Source organism: Pholcus phalangioides, unplaced genomic scaffold, assembly GCF_987345545.1.
Source record: "Pholcus phalangioides strain wild (caught in Gottingen) unplaced genomic scaffold, Ppha-v1.0 ptg000014l_1, whole genome shotgun sequence".
Taxonomy (NCBI): domain Eukaryota; kingdom Metazoa; phylum Arthropoda; class Arachnida; order Araneae; family Pholcidae; genus Pholcus; species Pholcus phalangioides.
In genome coordinates, this window is record NW_028301607.1 from 11,349,991 (window position 1) to 11,371,689 (window position 21,699).

General features: G+C 36.9%; 1 protein-coding gene across 1 annotated transcript in view; it reads left to right on the forward strand.

Moving 5' to 3' along the window:
• The first annotated feature begins 5,328 nt into the window (after positions 1-5,328).
• eIF3b (eukaryotic translation initiation factor 3 subunit b) overlaps positions 5,329-21,699 on the forward strand; it is a 33,864-nt gene continuing 17,493 nt past the window's right edge. The window contains exons 1-8 of the mRNA XM_089241740.1: positions 5,329-5,513; positions 9,640-9,835; positions 15,756-15,875; positions 17,526-17,583; positions 17,713-17,841; positions 18,092-18,249; positions 18,697-18,834; positions 20,380-20,446. Coding sequence (XP_089097866.1) covers positions 5,369-5,513; positions 9,640-9,835; positions 15,756-15,875; positions 17,526-17,583; positions 17,713-17,841; positions 18,092-18,249; positions 18,697-18,834; positions 20,380-20,446 — 1,011 coding nt within the window. The 5' untranslated portion in view covers positions 5,329-5,368. The remainder of the gene's footprint in view (positions 5,514-9,639; positions 9,836-15,755; positions 15,876-17,525; positions 17,584-17,712; positions 17,842-18,091; positions 18,250-18,696; positions 18,835-20,379; positions 20,447-21,699) is intronic.

The window sequence follows — 21,699 nt, forward strand, 5'->3', positions numbered from 1 at the left end:
ATCATCCCCCCCCCCCAGCAATAATGACCGTGCCCCCTTCCTCCCAGACTTCCAAGTCTATCTACGCCTATGATCTCATCAGGGCCAATATGGCGGTAAAAACCACCATAAAAAGTAGTATACTAGGCACACAATTTTTTTTTTCTTTTCATGAATAATATAGTTGGCATGAAAAATCAGCTCGATTTCAAGAGCGCTGTTCCTCCATCTCTAATATCCTCAATATAAGACATTCACAGGAATTGCAGGCCTGGGCATGCGCAAAAAGCTGTTTGGTCTAGAAAATCTGTACTTCATTCTACTATCATAAGAAGAAAATATCTCGACGAGATGTTGAAAATTTTTTTCTCTCGGATTCGGTCAATTTATCAAAGAATCTTTTGGCCAATTTCTCGGTGTATGCAGTGATATTAAGCACACCAGAGTCTTTTCTGATGTTTCTGACGTACCGAGGAAGGGCAGTGTATTGTCTGAATACATAGTCACACATGGTCTGTACCATAGTGACTATGGTACATAGCACTGGTCTGATGATCATCTTCTTATAAAGTATAAGTTTATTACGTATTGACAGGCTGGAATGCTTTTGGCATACTTTGCTGAGTATGAGTTGCGGTCGGCATGTTAAAAATATATACAGGGTAGGCAAAAAGTCCGTAGAAACTTTAAAAATTCATAAAAACCGGAAAAATAGCCTAAATAAAAACGGTTTGCAGGGTTAGTATCGCTAGGTCACGGAAATTTTTTTGACATGAAAAAAACATAACTAAAAAAACAGCCGATAGGTGGCGCTGACGTACTCAAGTCAAAGAAAAAAAAAATACGCAAATAAGAGAATACCTCCAAATCGTTTATTACAGCAGTATGTGTTACACATGGCCGCCACCAACACAGGGAATAACACATTTCTTTCTCTTTTCTTTCAAACCGAGCACAACTCAGGTCTATCACCATTTATGGGCGATTCACTATCTAGTGAGTTGTGCCGGAATTGTAACTGTGTGTACCTAACAGTCTGAGTGCATATGTAGTGTTGTGCTCGATTTTTCAGTGCTGCCATCTATATTTCAGAAGGGAAGAGAGTGATGCATTATGATTGAATTACATTTGTACTGTTTGTAGGTTTGTTGCTCTCTGTGGCGAGACTTTTTAAAGGGGAGATCGGCTCGAATTCGCTCCTTGAAGTTGGGAACCACAGAAAACCAACTTCAGCCGACCACCACTATGGTGACTGTGGGGTTCGAACTCGGATCCTCGCGATGCGAGTCCGTCACTATGACCACCATAGCGGCAGGGGATGACACATTGCAGGCGAATCACAAATCCAGCAACGGCAGAGTGCAGCAAATCCACTCATGGTTTACAACGGTGAACTGGTTGTGGTTTAGGGGAGCACGCAAGTTCTTATATAACCGTCTCATTTTCATATTTCCACCGAAGTCGCTCGTACCAGCGCCTCCTATGAGCTGTTTTTTAGTTATTTGTTTTCCTGTCTTAAATTCTCGTGATCTGCAAACTGTTTTTTATTTCGGTTATTTTTCCGGTTTTTATTCCTTTTTAAAGTTTCTACAGACTTTCTGCCCACCCTATCTAAAAAACGTAAGTAAAATTTTGTTAATCGGCAATTATTTTGATTTAATCCGAATAAAAATTTGAATTATTAATTTTCTTCCTTTTTTGATAATCATTTCTGGGATGAGATCAGAGCCGCAACTAGACACTTGGTCACCCGGGGCAAGCGCGCATTTGGACGCCCCTTGTAATGCTGAAGGAGGGGTTTCAGAATGAAATTTGCGCCCCCTTGGGTCTATCGCCCGCGGCACGAGAGCCACCTGCACCCCCCCCCCCTTCCCAGTTGCGGCCCTGGATGAGATCATAGCTTTGACGGCCTTAACTAAATTCGGACAAAATTTGAAAATTATTTATAAAACTTAGCAACAGATGACGCTGTAAATAATTTGATCGAGGTTTAACCTCTTTAAATGTTCTTGTTCTCGCTCCTTGTTTCAATAAAATATTCTTTTTTTTCCTCCCTGATTCAATTCCGTCAAAAGTGGAAACCTGGGAGTTCAGTGGGGGAAGAAAGAGGAATATTATTCTAGTTATAGATAACTTTTTAACATGCTAGCAGGTTTTAGCGCGATTCGGTAACAAAGACGGCGTGGCACATGGACATTGGGGGCCGCCTACGATTAAAGATTAGTCATTACAGTAAGTAGCGATTTCCACCCGAGAAACAAGTATTTGATATCTCATTTGTTTCTCGTATTAAAACTAGACTCATTCTTCCTTAAAAACGGCAGATTTTAAAACATCTTCATTAGAGACTTTATATAACTTCGTTGGTAAAACTGTTGCGTTGGAGCTGAGTGAACGAACACCTTCAGTATTTTTTTGGCATGCATATAAGCACACCAGAATCAAAAATCAGAATTTCTACATGAAGCTCAACCCAAGCAACACGGGGGGGGGGGGGGGTCTGATCTTCCCCGACGTTCCTGAATTTAATCTTGTCCACTTCAACTGAGCATTTAGATCAGAGTTTCCCAAACACACTTATTGAGCTCATATATCGCTCCGTTTTCAAATAAAAATTTTCTCATCACAAAAGAAATTGAAAGATTCGGTGACGATTTTTTTTTGCAACAATGTTTTCCTGCAACACAGTGGTATAAAAATGGGTTAAAAATTCGAAAACAATCAAGGGATTGCAGTAAACTTCATTCACATATTTAATTTTTTTTTATGTTTGTAATTATAAAATTATAATTCACTAAACATATGCACATATTTATATTGATTGCAGTCAACGTATATAATATTCGCTTCACACTTAAAAAATATCTATTAATAATGAAAATTCACAAGAAACAGACAACTATAAATGTAGCAGTCCTAATGGGAAGAGTTCCCCCCGGATGTTGCCATTATAATGGACTATTTTACCAAGCAGCATCCTCAAAAATCCCTACTACTGAATATTTGTAGTTGATTTCGATTTTTGTCAAAAGATTTGTGACTGCGTCGAAACGTCGCTCACGTGAAAAATTTTGTGCTACATTAGAATCTCTCAATAACGGATACTCATGGGATCGAAAATTTTCTACGCTAACAAGGATTCTCCGTTAATGGATAGTAAAATATTATTTAAGCGTGTGATCCAGAGCATATAGTTACGGATCATTTGAGTGATGCGTGGCACAGTTCTAGGTCACTTAAGCTGCCCGGACACATTTCCAGATCACTTGGATCGCGAAAAATTTAGAGATCACTAAAGTGGCTCTGTAGGGCACTTATCAATAGTGGGGGGGGGGGTGGGTTGTTACTTCAAGTGCATATAGAAATGTCCTCTCCACTTTGTCAATACAAGATTCATCGAAAGACTGGCTATTTGTGCGTAGATGAAGATTACAAGGAAGGAAATTCATCACTGCCCCCATCTCCACAAATAACCAGTCTTTCGATGAATATTGTATTGACAAGTGGAGAGGACATTTCTATATGCACGTCCACGTACGGTGCCTTTCAACATATATATATATATGCTCCAAGGTTGAAATATTCTATATGCTTCCATAGCTTAGATGGTAGAGCACTCGTCCGGCAAGCGAGAGACCGGTGTTCGAGTCCCCGTGGGAGCAGTGATAAATTTTCTTCCTTGAAATCTTCAACTCCACAAATAACCAGTCTTTCGATGAATCTCGTTACTTCAAGTGCCGACGAACTATCGAAAGGTTTTCTCGTTTTTGGCTCACCGAGTAAGATGATATTAAGAATATTTCATATTTTCATAAAGGGTGGTTGATGACGAAAGCATCATCCAAACACCCCTCCCCCTTGCATCAAAAGTCAGCAAATCGGACCCCCCTTCATCGACGATGACGTAATACTTGAACGGCCCCTAATATAAGCTCGATATATCGATGGTTAAATATTTTTTCACCAAATGTTTTTTCTTTCCGCCATGTTTATATGCAAAACAATCATTGAGGTGAATCTGTACTCCGGAGATCCTCCGTCTTTCCGAATTCTTCATAAATGACACACACTTATCGGTAACAAGGTCATTTACTGCTCTGTGTTTAGTCTGAAATGTTGAATAATTCTGTCCTCTTTTCAATGATTAATTTTAGAAACAGAAACGTCAGCAGTTTTGTGACTAAATAATATTCATTGTTCTAAAGCATAAAAAAAAAAAAAAAAATTGTAACCATGAGCATATACAAGTAGGGTGACCATACGGGACGTATGGTTCGTCCCGTATTTCCCGGGACAGTCCCGGTTTTTTCCCGTTTTTTACATGACGCCTTCTTGAATTGTTATTCTTTATTGAAGTCAAAGATTGAAATTTTTTTCCATCTCATAAATTATATTATGATAATTACAACTACAAATAAGAACATTAATCTCCCACATTTGTCTTGTTGAACGTTTTAGCACGTAGAATTCATTTTAATCCACTGCAATTTGCAGTAACGCTTCGTTTCCGGCCATTGCGATTTTTCCGTAATTGCAGCAATATTTGGCAACTTTTTACACTTTTGGCGTTGTTCATGGCCATAATTGGCGATGTTCCGAATACGGGACATCGAGGAGAAATATAAGTAATATAAATATAAGTATAATTAGGGTGACCATACGTCCCGTATTTCCCGGGACAGTCCCGGTATTTTCTGTTTTTTTGGCCGTCCCGACTTTTTGGGAAAAGTGTCCCGGTTTTTCCCGTATTTTACACGAAGCCAACTTGAATTTTTATTCTTTATTGAAGTCAAAGATTGACATTATTTTTCAACTCATAAATTATTTTACGATAATTACAACTATATATGAGAATATTAATCTCCCACATTTGCCTTGAACGTTTGTCTTTCGTGGAATACATTGCAATTCACTGCAATTTGCATCATTTCCCGCCATTGTGATTTTCCCGTAATTTCAACAATATTTGGAAACTTTGTTTGAATTTGGCGTGGTTTTTGGTGAAAATTGGCGATGTCCCGTATTTTCCCGTATTTGGAAACGCAATGTCCCGTATTTCTCTCGAGGAAATATGGTCAGCCTAAGTATAATATATACTTTATTTTTCCTCTAAGATTTGGAATTCCAATTTCCCGTATTTCTCTCGAGGAAATATGGTCAGCTTATATATAAGTGAACAAAATTAATTATTAGTAATATTTTAGAATGAATAATCCAGACTCTGATTAAATTTGTATTTTTATAGTGAATTTCGAAACATTACATTGATGGGATTATTGTAATAAAATAATATAATTTTCGTATTTTTTTTTTTGTTCCTAGTCCGTGAGGGTGAAAAGTGCGAGTAAAAGCCGCAACGTGCACCGCTTTGTCGTTAGCCGAGGATAATATGGCGGAAGAAGACGGTGATGCCCGAAACAACGACGCCGATAAGACACCCGAAAACGTCGATATGGAAGCCAACGAGAACGAATTGGAAGAAGAGCCCGATTTCAGTGATCCGGAGGACTTTGTCGATGACATATCCGACGAAGGTAAATACGATATCTGGGTCGCGTCGTGACGCTTCTTACACGTGTTACTATATAAGATGACCTCCGTATGGACATCAACACCATGACGTGATAACGGTGTCTCCGGAGATCCATTAGTATTGTAATTGAATGAACACGAAAGTAAATGTTGATTTATACGATCCCTATAAACGAGCTTTGATATTCTTATTTCTGATTTAGCCAATCGCCGTGATAGGCACAAAATAGTTATCGATGATTGGCCTAAAAATGATCCACAATTGTCAATGATTGTTACTGATCGATTTGGTTAAGGGTTTCGTTAGCGAGATCGTGGCGAGTTTGGTGATTTTTTTTTTTTTTATCGCCAATATCTTGGTGCATTGGCTTTTTAAAAATTTTTCACATTGGTGACAAGAATGGCAAGCCAACATGATATCAAAGTCGCCACTTCGATGAAAAAAACATTATGTTGGCGCTTAAAATTTTCTGAGTGTGATAACAAGCTCGGGCGAAAGAAATGCGTTTGGCTTCGAAAGTATTTGGTTGGTGGCTAGATTTTCTATAGACTTGTCAAACCTGTGCTATCGTTATCCAGTTTAGTTAATTTCCCTTAAGCATGGTTGGTACCAACTTGACAACATTTTTGTTTTTGATTGGCCTAAAAATGATCCACAATTGTCGGTGATAGGTTTGGTCAACATTCCATAAGCAAGGTTGTGGCTTGTTGGGCGATTTTTTTTTCTTGTTGCCAATAGAGTGGCTTTTTCAACATTTTTCATTGCCGATTAAAATGCTTTTTTCCCTGAAAATAAAGTATTTTTAATTTCTTTATTAAAAAATATTTCATTTTCGGGGAAAAATTCATAAAACAGCGAACATCAACTTGTTGTTTCGACACCCGAAATTAGTGAGATGACTAGTGTCTGTGTTTTGACCATATACCCTGTTTTGGGCCCAATGGCGATTTTCTTTTTTTGTGGGCATGATTTGATATGAGAGTAGGATATGAACTCCAGAACTTTGCCACTGGACTTATCCCGTTGCTCAGATCTCTTCCAGCCCAGCTTCGTGGCGGAGTCTATGAGAGTAGGAAAAGTAAATTTACCTACTGGTTGGCGATGATTGGTGACTTGGCGCTAATCAGCTATGGTTTTCGCAATGTCACGTTTTTATGAAGGGGGAAAAATCCCCAGTTTTTACTGAATCAATGAAAAATTCCAATAATTTTACTTTCATTAAAAAAAAAAATTGCATTGCTTTACAAAAATCCCTTTTATATTTAAATTTTGAAGAGATTTATATCCGCGTGAAGAAAACCTCCCTAATTCTCATTCTCCGACAGGCAGCTATGAGATTGCATGGCAGAGTGTGAAAGAAAGACCTGATTTGTGAGAGACGGGTAGCCGGCTTTTGCATCGTAACAATACTCCATTTCATACATCCTTCAAAGGATGCCAATTGTTAACGAGAAACATTATGACTCTTGTGCTTCACGCAGACAATTTATTTAATTTCTCCAGATTATTTATCTGATTAGCTCTATGTGATGGAACAGCTGTCATATGGTCAGCCATTTGGCGCCACACATGTCTGATGGCCCGACGAAGAGTCGCCAAGGCCGTCAGACACTACGGACGCCGAAAAAAAAAACATCAGCGTGCAAAACATAATAGAAACCACCAAGTATAAAAATAGAAAAAAATATCAGTTAAAAAATATTACACCTGGCCCATTTTTTTAATAATAAAAAGATCGGGGCATAAGGAATTCCGGGAATAAATATTCTATGTATTTAAACTAAAACCCGGACCCTTTTTTTTAAATAAACGGATCCGGGCATGAAAAATTCTGTAGGTTCATTTTAAATAATAAACCGATAAAACGGAAGGCATGGCAATTGATGAATAAGTAATAAATAGAACGAATTAATAAAACGGTATGATACAACCTGACCAGATAATAAACCAAATGACTTGAGCTGCAGAAGGGAGGAATAATAATCCAGGAGAGACGCGCTGGAAATGGATCAACGGCTGCTTTGAATTTTTGAAAAAACGCGGTGAAAAAAAGAAAAATCCTGTTTGGCGAAGCTAGCGCCATCTAGTATCACCCAGCGAAACCGGAAAAGTGTTAAAAAATACGGCAACCCAGAGAAGCATTATGACGGCCTTGGCGACTTATCGCGAGAAAAAAGTCGCCAAAGTCGTGGCGGACCATACTGCATCTGTTCCGAAAACAGGAGAGGCTGTCCGGCATCACGACGGATGAATTAAAAAAAAACTTTTTGAAGAGTGGAAGAAAAGACTCGATGAGTGTATTAGCTTTAGTGAAGAGTACCTTCGAAGGAATCTTGAGAGTTTTTGTAAAAAAGTTGAATAAATCATAGCTGCCAAGTCTCCCGAATTTTTCGGGAATCTCCCGAATTTTAGCTTCATCGCTCGACCTCCCGAAAAGTTCTTAAATCTCCCGAATTTTTACGAAAATCACAAAAATCCCTAATTGTCCCTAAAAATTCCCTACTTCGTTAAAAAAAATCCCCGTTCATGAAAACAATCCCTAAGGAATTTCTTGTGGGGCATGAAGCCTCTTTTTTTCCCCTTTCGAAATGACGTCACACGTCGTAAATGGGGAAATTCCCTTTTTAAGGAAGTTTTACAAACCCTCTGATGGTAACAAGAAAGTTGTTTGTCTTATCGTGCAGGGAAATGGCTTAGCAGCCAATAGTCCTGGATAATAATTGAAGATTCTAGTGACGCGCATGTGGTCAAAATTTCTTTTGTTGAAGTTACGTACGTGCGATATAACAAAGCATGAATAATGATAAGCAAAAACATATTTAATCAATTTTAAAGATACTTATTCCGATGAATTTCCTTTCATCAAACGTTCCAGAAGAGGGCCTACTTTTCCTTTTTGTACAACTTGTGTTACGGACATAAACATCGGTCATGGAAAGACTGCCATCATCACTCATGTGAAATGAAAAAAAAAACCATCGAGCAAGTGTCACAAAAAGTCAGTGTTCTTCAAAAATTGACGGTGTTTTCCTTCATCTTCCGATGATTTTGGGGTCATTCGCGAAGATTCTGATTGTGTTCACAGCGTTTCTGATTGAACACAATATTTATTTTTACATCATTGAAGTTTTGGCCTCCAATTTCACTTGTTTTTTGCGTAGGAATTTCACATTCCCAAGGGTTTTACTTCCATGTGTGTAAAATCCCTATTTTAATTTGACTTCAGTTTTTGAGTAGGGATTTTATTCCCTACGCTTTAACTTTTATGTTTGGAAAATCCCTATTTTATTTGGAAAAATCCCTATTGTCATTTATTAGGGAGTGGTTTTAGCATAAAATACGGGTTTGCGCGAAAATCTCCCGAATTTTCATTTTCAAAAGTTGGCAGCTATGATAAATAATTGTGAAAAGGAAATTCTGGTCACTTTTAGGTACCTCTTAGTATTGTCCATTTTTGTTGATGTGTTGACAATTTTTTTCTTCTGCAAGAAAGACATCCAAAAGCATGACTTACTGACTTCTGGTCATGCTTTCGGGTGTTTTTCTTGTCAACGAAAAGAGTTGGCAACGGTACACATGCAGTATGCAGTATAATCCAGATTGCCAAGAATGTCATTAGTCGCCAAGACCAGCATAATGGTGTCGGGGTTGCTGTAACTTCTCTCTCCCTTCTAGAATTATCCATTCCAGGTGGCGCTAGTAACACAGGCAGTTCAAATGGCCAAAATTAGTTTATTATTACTAAATATTTTTTAAAGCTCTGGATACCCACAGTGACTTATTGTGATTGGTTTATTATTTCAGAGTTCGGGTTTTATATTTATATACTGAGAATATTTATTTGTACTATTATTTATAATATTGTTGGTTTCCGCTTTTGTTATGTCTTCTATGCTGGCGATTTTTTGTGTTTTTGGCATCCGCAGTCAGTTAGGGCCTTGGCGACTTTTCGTCAAGCTGTCCGACCTGTTCGGTGCATGAAAAAAAATGTCGCCTGGGGGGGGGGATCTGGATTATACTGCATCTGTTCTGCAATCTTGAGATTATTTTGCAGCGGTATTAAACTTAAATCCCATCCTGATTAAAAAAAAATTATTAATGTCTGTGCTATATATTTTATGTTTCAGAGCTGCTTGGTGATTTATTAGCTACGAAACCGCAGGAGGCAGATGGCGTAGAGTCTGTCATAATTGTGGACGGGATTCCCAAAGTAGGTCCCGAGAGAGTTGACAAGCTGAAAAATGTTCTGGCCAAACTCTACAACAACTTCGGTGATGTTATTAACACTCATTATCCATTAGATGAAAATGGACACACTAAAGGGTGAGAATGGTCATTTCATTTTTATCGCGTGAAAGTTTATAGATATCCCAGATAGTGTGTGTTTTATAATGTACTAACCGTGACACCTATTCTGAGAAATGTTATCTTCAGAATAGAGGCAAAGAAAAAGTTTTTTTTTTTTTACTTTCAACCCCTTAACTGTGGAATACGTTTCAGAAAAATACACATATTTTTGCTGCCACTGTGGTGGTCGAGCGGTCATAGTAACAGACTTGCATCACGGAGACCTGAGTTCGAGCCCCACCATCGCCGCAGTGGTGGTCAGCTGAAGTTGGTTTTCTGTGGTCCTCCCAACTTTGAGACGCGAACGCGAGCCGATCTCCCTATTAAAAAGTCTCGCCACAGAGAGCGACTGCCGTACAAACAATGCAAATATTCAATCATTACACTTCACTCATGCCCTTTCTGAAATATAGATGACAGCACATTGAAAAAAATCTGACACAACACTAGATACACACTCAAACTATAAGGTACACACTTACACTTCCGTCACAAATCACTAGGTAGTAAATTTCCCATGGCGATAGACCTGAGTTGTGCTGGGATTGACAGTCTTTTTTTCTTGTTGAATTTTGTGCATTATATCAATAGAAAAAGACACTCAATTTATTTAGCCTTTGCACTAGAAAGACGGACGGGGTGTGTGTGATTCTGTGCGCCTTTTCTGCTTCTATATCAAGTGAGAATGAACTAAAAGCTTAAAAATTTTGTGACTTTTCTTGAATTATCATGTTTTTTTCTACATCAAAGCTTTTCCCATTATCTCTCTTAACAACGAAGGTATAAACCAATATGCTTAGAAAGAAGGAAAGGTTGTCACACAGGCGCTCCCAAATATTTTATAACACTTCACTGTATACTACTACTAAAATTGTCATAACTGATTTTTGTATCGTTAAAATTCTTCTGATAGTCTCTTTGTTTGCCGGTAATGTGGTGCAATACCACTTGTGGGACTTTACCCTCATTCTTATCTGCATATGTCGATGAGCAGGTGTTTCAGCTTTTGTTGTCAAGTATTTTTGTCATTTTGTCCAATAAATTGTTTGCTCTGCAAAGTAGAAATATGCATGTGCTTAATTATTTCTGTAGAAATGGCAAGAAGAATATGCAGATTCTCCGAATAGGAAAGTTTTTAGAAGTGGGGAAAATATTGCATGAGAAAAGCCCTGAAGAAGTGGTGCTGATGATGATAATTCAGAGGACAATGAAAAATATTCAAAGCAAAACATTTGTGAAGCAAGCAACAGTATCGATGTGTGAATCGGGATAAAATTATACTTCCAATGGTGTCTTGGCTAATTCAAAATGAAATGCTACTAGAAATAATAAACGCAAACCACATCAAAGCCACAAAAACGATTATATCCAAACATCAACTGATTTTCATAAATGTCCGGAATCTCAGTGATATCCTGATTATTAGTTGCGTATAAAGTGCTGCAAGTGAACGTGTATGAAGTGTCGTGGGAACCCTTCCTAGGACGTCATGGGCTCTTAAGATATTCTGCGGGAAATTCATTGTTTACAGATACTGATTTAGGAGCTCTGAAATTATATCAGCTTTTTTTTGAAATCCCAACAGACAAGCTTGGTTGAAACCCTTCGGAAATATCGTCATATGCTCCCAACTGTGGGAAAAATAAAGCAAGTTCACATTCGTTGATCCTATTCAAAGTTATGGAGTTGCACAGACCCTGTCGCCCCAAAGCAAAATGTTTTGCGATGTTCTGCAACGAGCCCTCAGGTGACTGAAAATGTTCTGCGGTCAAAATTCACATATACGTAATAGCGCTTTTCTACACTTTTCTTAAAATTCTTCCAGATTGTTCTGCAACAGCACTGGTTGTTCTGCTGCATACGTCGCACATTTCGGCATATTCTGCTTTGGGGCCCTGTCGTATTTCAAGGTATAATTCCCATACCCATCTTTCTAGTCCCCCCATCATGAGATGAGACTTGGCTATCTCACTTCACGTCAGGTGATTCTGTTCTGGAAGGAAAAGCCAAACATGTAAGGCTCAGTCACTGACATGCGATTCTCAATACACAATCACATTTTATCTTTAGGAAAAGAAATAGAAGCGTTCAATGTTGATGTGATGTATGCATGTGCCATCATGTGATGGGAGGACTGCCTGTGCTTGACAAATCCTAGATTGCTGTGTTGGCTAAAAAATTTACATTGGAATCCGATGACAACACAAAAATTTTAAAAGATAATGCTTGGGTATCTACAGAAATGAAAGGTTCTGCTAAGTCAAGAAGAAGTTGAGGGGGGGGGGGGAGGAGATCCCCTTTATTTTGAGAAAAAAAAATCATCTGTAGCCCAATTGTCAATTTGCCAAGCCCTGGGCTGTACCAACGTTACCTCCACTATGCCGTTCTAGCTTAGTTATCTTCATCCCGTCCTTCCCTCACACCCCAAAGTTTCCTGTCCTGGGCTGTATCTTGCTTAACATTTACCTTTGTGAATGCCTCCTCTAGGTGAAAGATGAATGCAAGTTGCATTGATAAGGGAATTTTGTAACATTCAGAAGCACCTAGAATGTAGTCCTAAAATGTCAAAAACAGTAAAGGCCCGTTTACACGAGGCAAGCGCTTTAGTGGGCAACTTAATTTTAACTTATCGATTCTTCTTGAAGGTGTCCACACGATTTAGTGGTAAGTAGATGCTCATTGGATAATTTTTACGGAGGTGAGCGCAGTTAGCGCATGCGCGCTTCAGTCTACTCAAATCCACAGAGAGAGACAGACGCAACGCGCGGGAGTATAATAGCAATAATTTTTTATTTATCTGGCATTCAGAGAGGTGCTTTTTTTGAAGCTCATAGCTTTCGTAACAATGGATGAAGATGATCAGGTAGAACTTAAGAATACTGTGATCAGAGCCACATTATATGATATTTTTTTTAAAGAATATAAATTTATTCAATAAAAAAGGAGAAACTCTTTTCTCACTTGCGCGAGAGCAACACACTGAGCAAGAAGTAGGTCACGCAAGGGAAACAGTTCGCTTGTCCCCTTTTTTCGCCTCTGCCACCCACGTAAGGGGGCGAGAGATGACACCACAGGGGAAAAAAGAATACACAACATATTATAAACTTATGTAAGTCATCGAGAAGAAATATAAGATTTCTCTATTTCTCGTCCAAGTTGTAAATATCGATTATATGATATTTTAATCGAAGTTAAAGAGGAGATAAATTATGAATTATGTAAGCCGAAAATATGGGAGAAGATTCTTGGCATTCGTAGGAAATTCTAAGGTTTAAAAATTAAATAATAAAAATTCATTAAACAAAAATTATTTCCAAATTTTCGAAATCATTATTATTTTTTAATTTAATCTATAGAGATGACATCTTTATGTTGAATATTTGATCATGTATTTTTACAACAGATGGCAGCAAATTCGTTCTGGACGAGAGAAATATTCGAAAGCCCCCTTCCAGTTTTTAATTTATAAATCCTCCCCACCTGATATATATTTTATATTTATGAATCTTCAATTTTTTTCAACTCCTGACATCACGTCGACAGAATATTCCACAGCTTTTTCCAACATCGAATAATTTTTAGCTTGTTTGTTAAGGTAATTTTCATTTCAATAGTTCAACAAACATTCATGGCGAAGATATTTTTCAAAAACTTGAAGCTTGTGTCCTCTGGCCAACTCACCATCCAATATTTCCGCGGAATTCTAGCGAAACTTCAGGAGACGACGGAGCATGAACAGGTTCACGCTTGAGATCAAAATAAACCCCTCCGTGAGAGAGCAAAAAGACCCCTCCAGCGCGGCAGGTCACGCCCACTGGCGCATGAGCATACGTCTACTTAACCGGAAAAAATAGAACCGTTTGTATTCACTTACCAACTAAATTACTAAATCCCAACTAAATCACTTGCACACTTGCCAACTAAAGCCGTGTAAACGGCCCTTATCGTCTGCATACATTGTATCGTACTTGGCAACTAAAAATTAAGTTACCAACTAAAGCGCTTGCGTCGTGTAAACGGGCCTTAATACAGTAGAACCTCAATAGTGGACACTCCCTGTTAGTAGACACCTCCCACTAATGGACACTTTCGGAGTCTACCTAAACATTCTTCTAGGGATTTTCTAACGGATTGGTACATGCAGGAATGCGGGATCCGCAAGTTTTTGCAAAAATTGCAGATTGTTTTTGTTGATTTTGGCCTTTGTTGAAATCAAGTCATTCACTTAAAAAAGAATAATTTAAAATCAAATTATGGAAGTTTTAAAAAGATAGTTCCATACTGAGGATACCGCACACAGAGAGCATTTAGATACCCCTAGTGCCGTCAGTATGAAGCCACCTCTCTGAGATGAAGCAACCTTGTTTTTCTTCATTTTCTTCCCTCTTTCTTGTTTACTAGAAAGTGGGTGACAGCAATGGTGGTGAAACATCTCAGATGTGTATTTGTGGAGGAGTTCTGGGGGGGGGGGGGAGTTAGAATGGAGGACACAACATATGCTATTTTTTGTCTCGCATCATAACCATTCTCTCATTCTAGTGCCTTTTAGAGTAGTTGTTGACGCGACTACTTTTGATGCTCTCTCTACTGTTTTAATTTTATTTATTTAATTTGCCTTTAGCGCCCCCCCCCCCCGAATATTGTGCATTCATTACTTTTATTTGTGATGAAATGTCTATAGAATTCCTTAGTGCAGAGGAAGCAATATTATACTAATTTCAGAGCTTCTCTTTGATCTGGAGCCTAATGCATCTGATGATACCTCATACCTGAGATGAAGAAAATAAAACAAAGCTTACTGCATAGATGATGATGAAAATGATGCTGATGCTCCCCCTATACCTGTTTTTTTTCTTGACAATTTGAGATGGTTCGGGAGAAAAAAGCAAAAACCAAAACCCGGATGTCAAGAAAGAAGTGGGAACCATCTCAGGAAACTATCAATGTTGGATACATTGCCTATCTCGATGTTCTTATTCTTTTTTTCAGTGTCTTTGAGGGGAAAATTTGGCATTTCAGACAAATTTATATGCCACTCAAGAAGGGAAACACACTGCCATATCATTGAAAGAGATAAACCAGCTATCAATATGCTTGGGTGTACTTGTGTTGATCATTTTGCCCCACAAAATCTATGGAAATAGAATTTTTAAACAAAATGTTGCTTTTCCGGCATTACATCCTAGGAAAGCTTTCAAAGTGGGCGGTGTCCCCTGCTGTGCAACCACCTGTTGTTTGCTGAATTTTGATAAAAATAGAATAGTTGCAAAATACAACTATATGAGTCCTATGTACCAAGTATGTGAAGTTAGTTTGGCCAATTGTTTTTATATATATAGTGCCCCTCAAAGGGTTATGCTTATGCCGTCATCTGTCTTTTACATTTTTATGTGAAAATGGCAAATGCTTGAATTTTTATATTGTGTGAGTATCATGTTGAAAGGTCTGCCTGTGTTCTCACTCAGATTTTTTCTAATGAAGACTGGTTCATATTCGCTCCTCAGAGCTTGAAAACCATGGAAAACCAACTTCAGCTGACCGCCTCAGTGCTATGAACGAGGTTCGAAACTGAATTCTCATGATGAGAGCCCCAAATGATGCCCACACAATGACACATCGACAACTTATAACATCTGTGGATCTGGGCTTCACTTTATTTTGCTATGCATTAATGGATACTCCCCAATAGCAGACATAACCTTGCAGTCTCCCAATTGTCTGTTATTGAAAGATTCCACCTTACTATTATTTTTTTTAAATATTTTCTAATCCATCAAAAATCATGTAATCAATTTGGCTGAATGGCGTTCTTCAAAATTGCGACCCATATATATTTCTCTGTCTACTCTGCATTTCATTCTGTAGTGATCATTATTATTTTTGATTTTCATTGCAGGTTTGCCTTTTTTGAATTCTCATCACCAGAACATGCTATAGAAGCTGTGAAAACGACAAACAGCTACAGGCTGGACAAGCATCATGTCTTTGATGTTAATCTGTTCACAGACTTTTCCAAGTTCGTATATTATTTTGTATGATTTCAGTCTTTGTATAAATTTCAGTGTCCAGTGAGACTTCGGTTAGCAAGCTTGATTCATTCTGCTAATGTGCTCATTATCCAAGTTGCTTGTATATCGAATCAAACTTCCTTTAGGAAATGATGGAAAGTAGTATTATTCGTTCCGTAATTATTCATTCACAAAAACATGACAAATGAAATGTCATTCAATCAATAATGGAACACAATAAATAATATAAAAATAATATATTATACAGTGATCTTGCAGTATAATACAATAATGCCACACAAATAAACATACAATATAAGAATGTTTACAAATGAACTTACTCTAGATGAGAGAGAAGACGACTATTCTTTAGGATAATTTTCGCATGCATCATTGTGCTCAAATTACTGAAAAATATGTATCGTGCATGTAAAATCTTTTATCTTGCTAAAACATAATTTTTTAAGCTGGTATGGATATAACGAAGTCTGCGTATAACAAATAGTTTCGCTGTTTTTTCTGACGTCATTATAAGTGGGTCTGACTGTACGTTTAATTAAGACTGAACACGGTAAAATAACATTTTTTTACTCCCCATCCTATGTTTAGCTGGACATATATTTATTTTATATGTCTAGTTAAAAGTAAGATTGGGGGAATGGTATGTATACATATTTTAACTATACATTATTCTACTTTTGTCTGTCCCAGTGACTAAGAACTTGGCTGACCACGATCATTGCCAGGGTATATTTGTCCAGAACATTCTCAATATAAAGTAGCTTCTGAATGACTGAACAAATCCTACTAAAACACTCATTCCAATTAGTGAGAAAATGTTAATGAACCCATATAGCCAGAGAAGTGAACAGTGATATAACAACCAAGAATTTTGAATGTTTACTCGCTTTGATAATACAAAATTCTATGCAAAAACTTCCTTGTGTGAGAGTAAATTCTATTCATATGCAGACTTTTTAATCTGAAAGCCGTTTCAATGCAGATAAAACAGCACCTGACAGTAAAAATATGACATTCACTAATAACAAGAGGTATGTTGCAATGACAATTTGCCTTGTGATTGTGAGCTCTTGTTATAAGACTTTCACTGTATATAGAGTCAAGCCAAAACAATAACGCTGATCTAATATGATGCTGGCCTTTCTTTGTATGCTTGAATTTGACAGGGTACAGTGAGGCATGTCTACAAATTGTCCTGATTATCCTCGTAGTATCTTTCATTCTGAGTGACATCACCTCTTGGGTTCTTACGAATTTGAAGCATTTGGTAGGGTTTCTGATGTATGTATGGTCCTGTATCATTTTCCAAGATGTGTTTTTGCACTAATAGTGTGCCAGTTATGTCATTAAACAAACTGTGAGCATCGGTTTTTGTCAACAATTTGAATTGTCACCCTGTATCTCGCTTAAGGCATTGTTAGGAGCACACAGTAAAAACACATTAAGTGAAAAGAACATACTAAACAGGAACTTAAATCTTCTCAATTCAAAAATCAAATAGGATTTCTTAAGAAAAAAATGTTTTTATGACTTTCCTGATCCCATGACGTGCCATGGGCCAGCCACTCCTGATCTATAAAAATATTTGAATTTCAATTGATTTACTCCCAATTGAAGTTCTTTGATTTTTCTTTCAGATACGAACAGATTCCTGATGAATGGGAAGAGCCAGGCCCGCAGCCATATGTGGATCATGTATGCAAGTTATGAAAATCACATAATTTTTCAGTTTTTTAATGCTTTGTACTTGTTTCATTTTGTTGCTACTATTCTATTATCATGTTTCTTATTTATTACTTGATTAGTGCATCATATCTTCTTCAGGGTAATCTCAAGTGGTGGCTACAAGATGCAGATTGCCATGATCAGTACAGTGTAATATATGATTCAGGTGCAAAGACTGCTATTTATTCCAATAGTAACCCAGAGCCAACCATGTTACAAGAAAGAGAGGTACTATCGCTATCATTTTAAATTTTTGTTGAAATGTTTTTTGCGAGTATTCAGTAACAAGATAGTTATTATTTTTATACCTCAATCTATCTATCTCTTATTTATTTACTTGCTGAATAATGTGTCAGTCACTGGTTTTTTTCTAACTTGCATTGGGTTTAATGGCGTTAATATTGTTGTCCAGTTTTTCGTTGAAGTTGAATTCAATCCTAAATAAAGTAAGTTGAGTATTTGTTGCATTATCCTACAGGGTTGGACAGAAACATATGTAGAATGGTCTCCTCTAGGAACATATCTGGCAACTTTCCACATAAGGGGCATTGCTCTTTGGGGAGGAGAAAACTTCACTCAAGTCATGAAATTCAGTCATCCAGGTGTTCAATGCATCAACTTTTCACCATGTGAAAAGTATGTATTTATTGAATTTTTATCCTGTTCTTATAGTGTTTTATCTTTTATAAGTACAGTAAAACCCCTCTTAATGGACACCCCTCTTTTATGCTGAAATAATAATTTTCTCTTGCATAACAAAAGTATGCATTTCAAACCTCTGATTAACGGTCACCCCTCTTTTGCGGGTGAATTTTTTCGTCCCGACAGTGACTGCAAAAGAGAGGTTTTTCAGTATCAATGCTGACTGTATATGTGTGCATGTTTTGTGCTTTTGTTATGACACTTTGTATTTGCTAATTGCTTGAAAAAAGTAGAATTCTGATTTCTAAATTCAGTCTAATTATGTGCTTTTTGATAAAATTTCTTGAAATTAAGAGCTTAAAGTGATTTTCGTTTCTTCAATGCAAACCAACATGTGAGTCAACTACTAATTATCATGTATGCAATTCTTCTATTTCTTAGATATTTAGTTACATTCAGCAATGCTCCCGAAATTAGAGACGATATGCACTCCATAATCATATGGGACATTCGAACTGGTGCTAAGAAACGAGGTTTCACAGCTGATTCTACTCCTCATCATGTTTGGCCCATATTCAAGTATGTGACATGCTTTTTAAACCAGAGAACTCAGTCTTTTTTTTACGATCAAGTAAAACATGTAGTAGAACTTTTACTTTTAAACTTCAAGGGATGGTCAAAACTTCCAGAATGAAAGGCTATTTTTTTCTCATCCTGTCCATTCAAAGCATAAGATCACAATTTCTTATGTTATTATATTCACACAATCACAGATTTGAATGGATTAATTTAAAGATGTGGAAAGGGGGGGGGGGAAGAGAAAGAATGAATGTCACAGATTATTGTAGATGTTCAACTTATTTTACCTCCTCTAGTATTATTAATTGCATGATGTCAGTTCTTGACCCAATTACAGTGATTTCTTGCATATAATCTGCAGGTATGAATTTTGCTACTTTGAGAAAGGAGAATCTTTTCCATTTGCATGTGTAAGAGACAAAAATGACCTGACTATATCATGAGAGGGGAATTGTGTATATAATGTAAAATAAAAAGATCTTTTTTTAAATCCCCCTTCATCCAATTGTGAAGCTGTTCATTTCAGCCTTTGACCAGTTTGTCTTTTTACAATGCTTTAGTGTTTTGTAAAACGTATTCAAATTTTGGTCCACACCACCTGGTGCCAGTCTGTAAGAATACTGCCAGTCCAAAACATTTCATCCAATTGATATAGCTGCTGTATAATTTCAGATTTAATTAAATATCATAATGTCTCTGTATTGGGTTTTTATTTCTGTGTTAACTGCCAGCAGGCTTGCAAATTATATTTGGTTTTTGCTGGTCTGCAAATTATTTCTCTCATTTATTTTTTTTGGTCCGTAAGGGTGAGTATAACTAAGGTTCTGATTTCAAAACACTGTAAAAAAAGAATGATTCTCAGAATGACTTGAAAATTGACATGAATATTCCTGAAGAAATATAATTTTATCATATACCACTTTTATGAGACTTTTGAAAAAAACCACTTACACCATCTTATGCCATTTAAAGATATATCATCAAAATATACCCCAAGAATATACAATGTGATAAAAATGAAAAATTTTGGCTTATAAATTGTACAATATGATATTTTTCAAGGGAAAAAAATCATATTTAGGCCACTTTTATTTGACTTTTCGAAAGAAACCACTTTGTTAAAACCAAACAGCCCTGCGTGATTTCCAAACAAATTGCCTTCATTAGCCAATTTATGACTGAAACCTATTTCACTACTTCAAATGCAATCAAGTTTTTGTGAGAATTTGACATGAGCATGACACAAGTTTTTTTATTTCTTGGTAAAATTTGCATCTAATTTCTGATAAACATTGTTGTGTAGCATCAGCATGGTCTGAGCAAGGTGCAACTTGAAATTTCTTGGATGCATTATAAAGTTTGGTTTTACAAAGTTTTTGAATAAAAGCATTTGCAATGAACAACATTCATGCTCATAATATTTGAGATTAGTAAATTATAAATTGATTAATTTATAAATATATATATCACTGACCTTGATTTATTTCTTTTGAAATGAAATGATTATATTGAAATCGACAGTGATTGTATAAAATTTTCTTGTAGATGGAGCCATGATGATAAATATTTCGCAAAAATAGGAAAAGATGTCCTTAGTATCTATGAAACTCCTGTGAGTGTGCTTTGTTTTTATTTCTGTAATTTTTGTTTGCTTTCCGAAAGTCTGAATTTTTTTAATAACTATGGTAACAGCAGTGTGATTGTAATAAGATTTTACGTCAATGTCTCAATGGGATTTTGGGTGTTGATATGGCTTCCACTCATCAAATCAATAATTTTATTTACCAAAAATACATTTTATTAAAGATTAAAATTAATTTGAGGTATAAGAAAATTGAGTTACAGAAACTATCACAGGGCATGACATATTGAGGAAAAAAAAAAAATTAGGTGCTGGCCAGATTTTCCAGGAGCCAAGCATATTTTTTTTGTGGGGAAAACTACGAAATAATGTGTTTTTCTTTAAATTTTCAAGGCTTCATCGTATCTATTGACACGGGAAGAGGTCACTAACGTGAATCTATATTGTTTTGTGTTTTCTTTAGATTCAAATTTAGTAATTGGACACACAAAATTTCGGATACTGATGTCAAGTCTTGTATGGGCTTTTCGGATATTTTTTATAATTATTATTATTTTTCTGTTCATGTGAGTGGCAACAGTTAGTTTTGTCAAGCTGGCGAGTCCAGTCCAGTCTTGGAGTGTTCCTTTAAAAAGATGTAAATAAAAACACGTTAAGTTTTTTTGTCGCTCTTCAAATTAATAATTGAACCCGCGATGCTGGTAGCAGTTAATTTCCCCGGCCAGCACGTTTCGAACTGAACATTTTTTGGTACCCTCGGCGGGACTGTTTCGATTAATAGTGTAGTATTTCCCGTAATTTGTTTCTAGTGTGTTTCTCATCGCGAAATGGAAACTTTGAAGAAAACAAGAGCGGCACAACGAACTGCTTATACGAAATCATATAATAAGTTGGAAGTGTTACTTTCTACCAGTGATGTGCAGTCAGTGGCGGTAGAGGCAGAACTGAACATTTTTATTTCTAAGGCAGAGCGGTTGGACGGCACGCACACGGCTATTTTAGCCCTTCTGGATGAAGCCGAATTTGAGGCCGAGTATGAGATCGTGGAGGATTTTCGTGATAGAGCTTTAAGAATTCGTTTAAGTGCTCAAAGAATCATCGATACACCTCATCACGGAAACAGCAGTGCTGACACCTCGGTAATTCGTGAAAATGTTACGGACCGAAAGTTTAGGTTACCGAAGCTAGAGTTGCGAAAATTTGATGGTGAGGTAAAAGAATGGTTGCCGTTCTGGAGCCAATTTGAAAAGATCCACGTGGACAAGGACATTGCTGAATCGGAC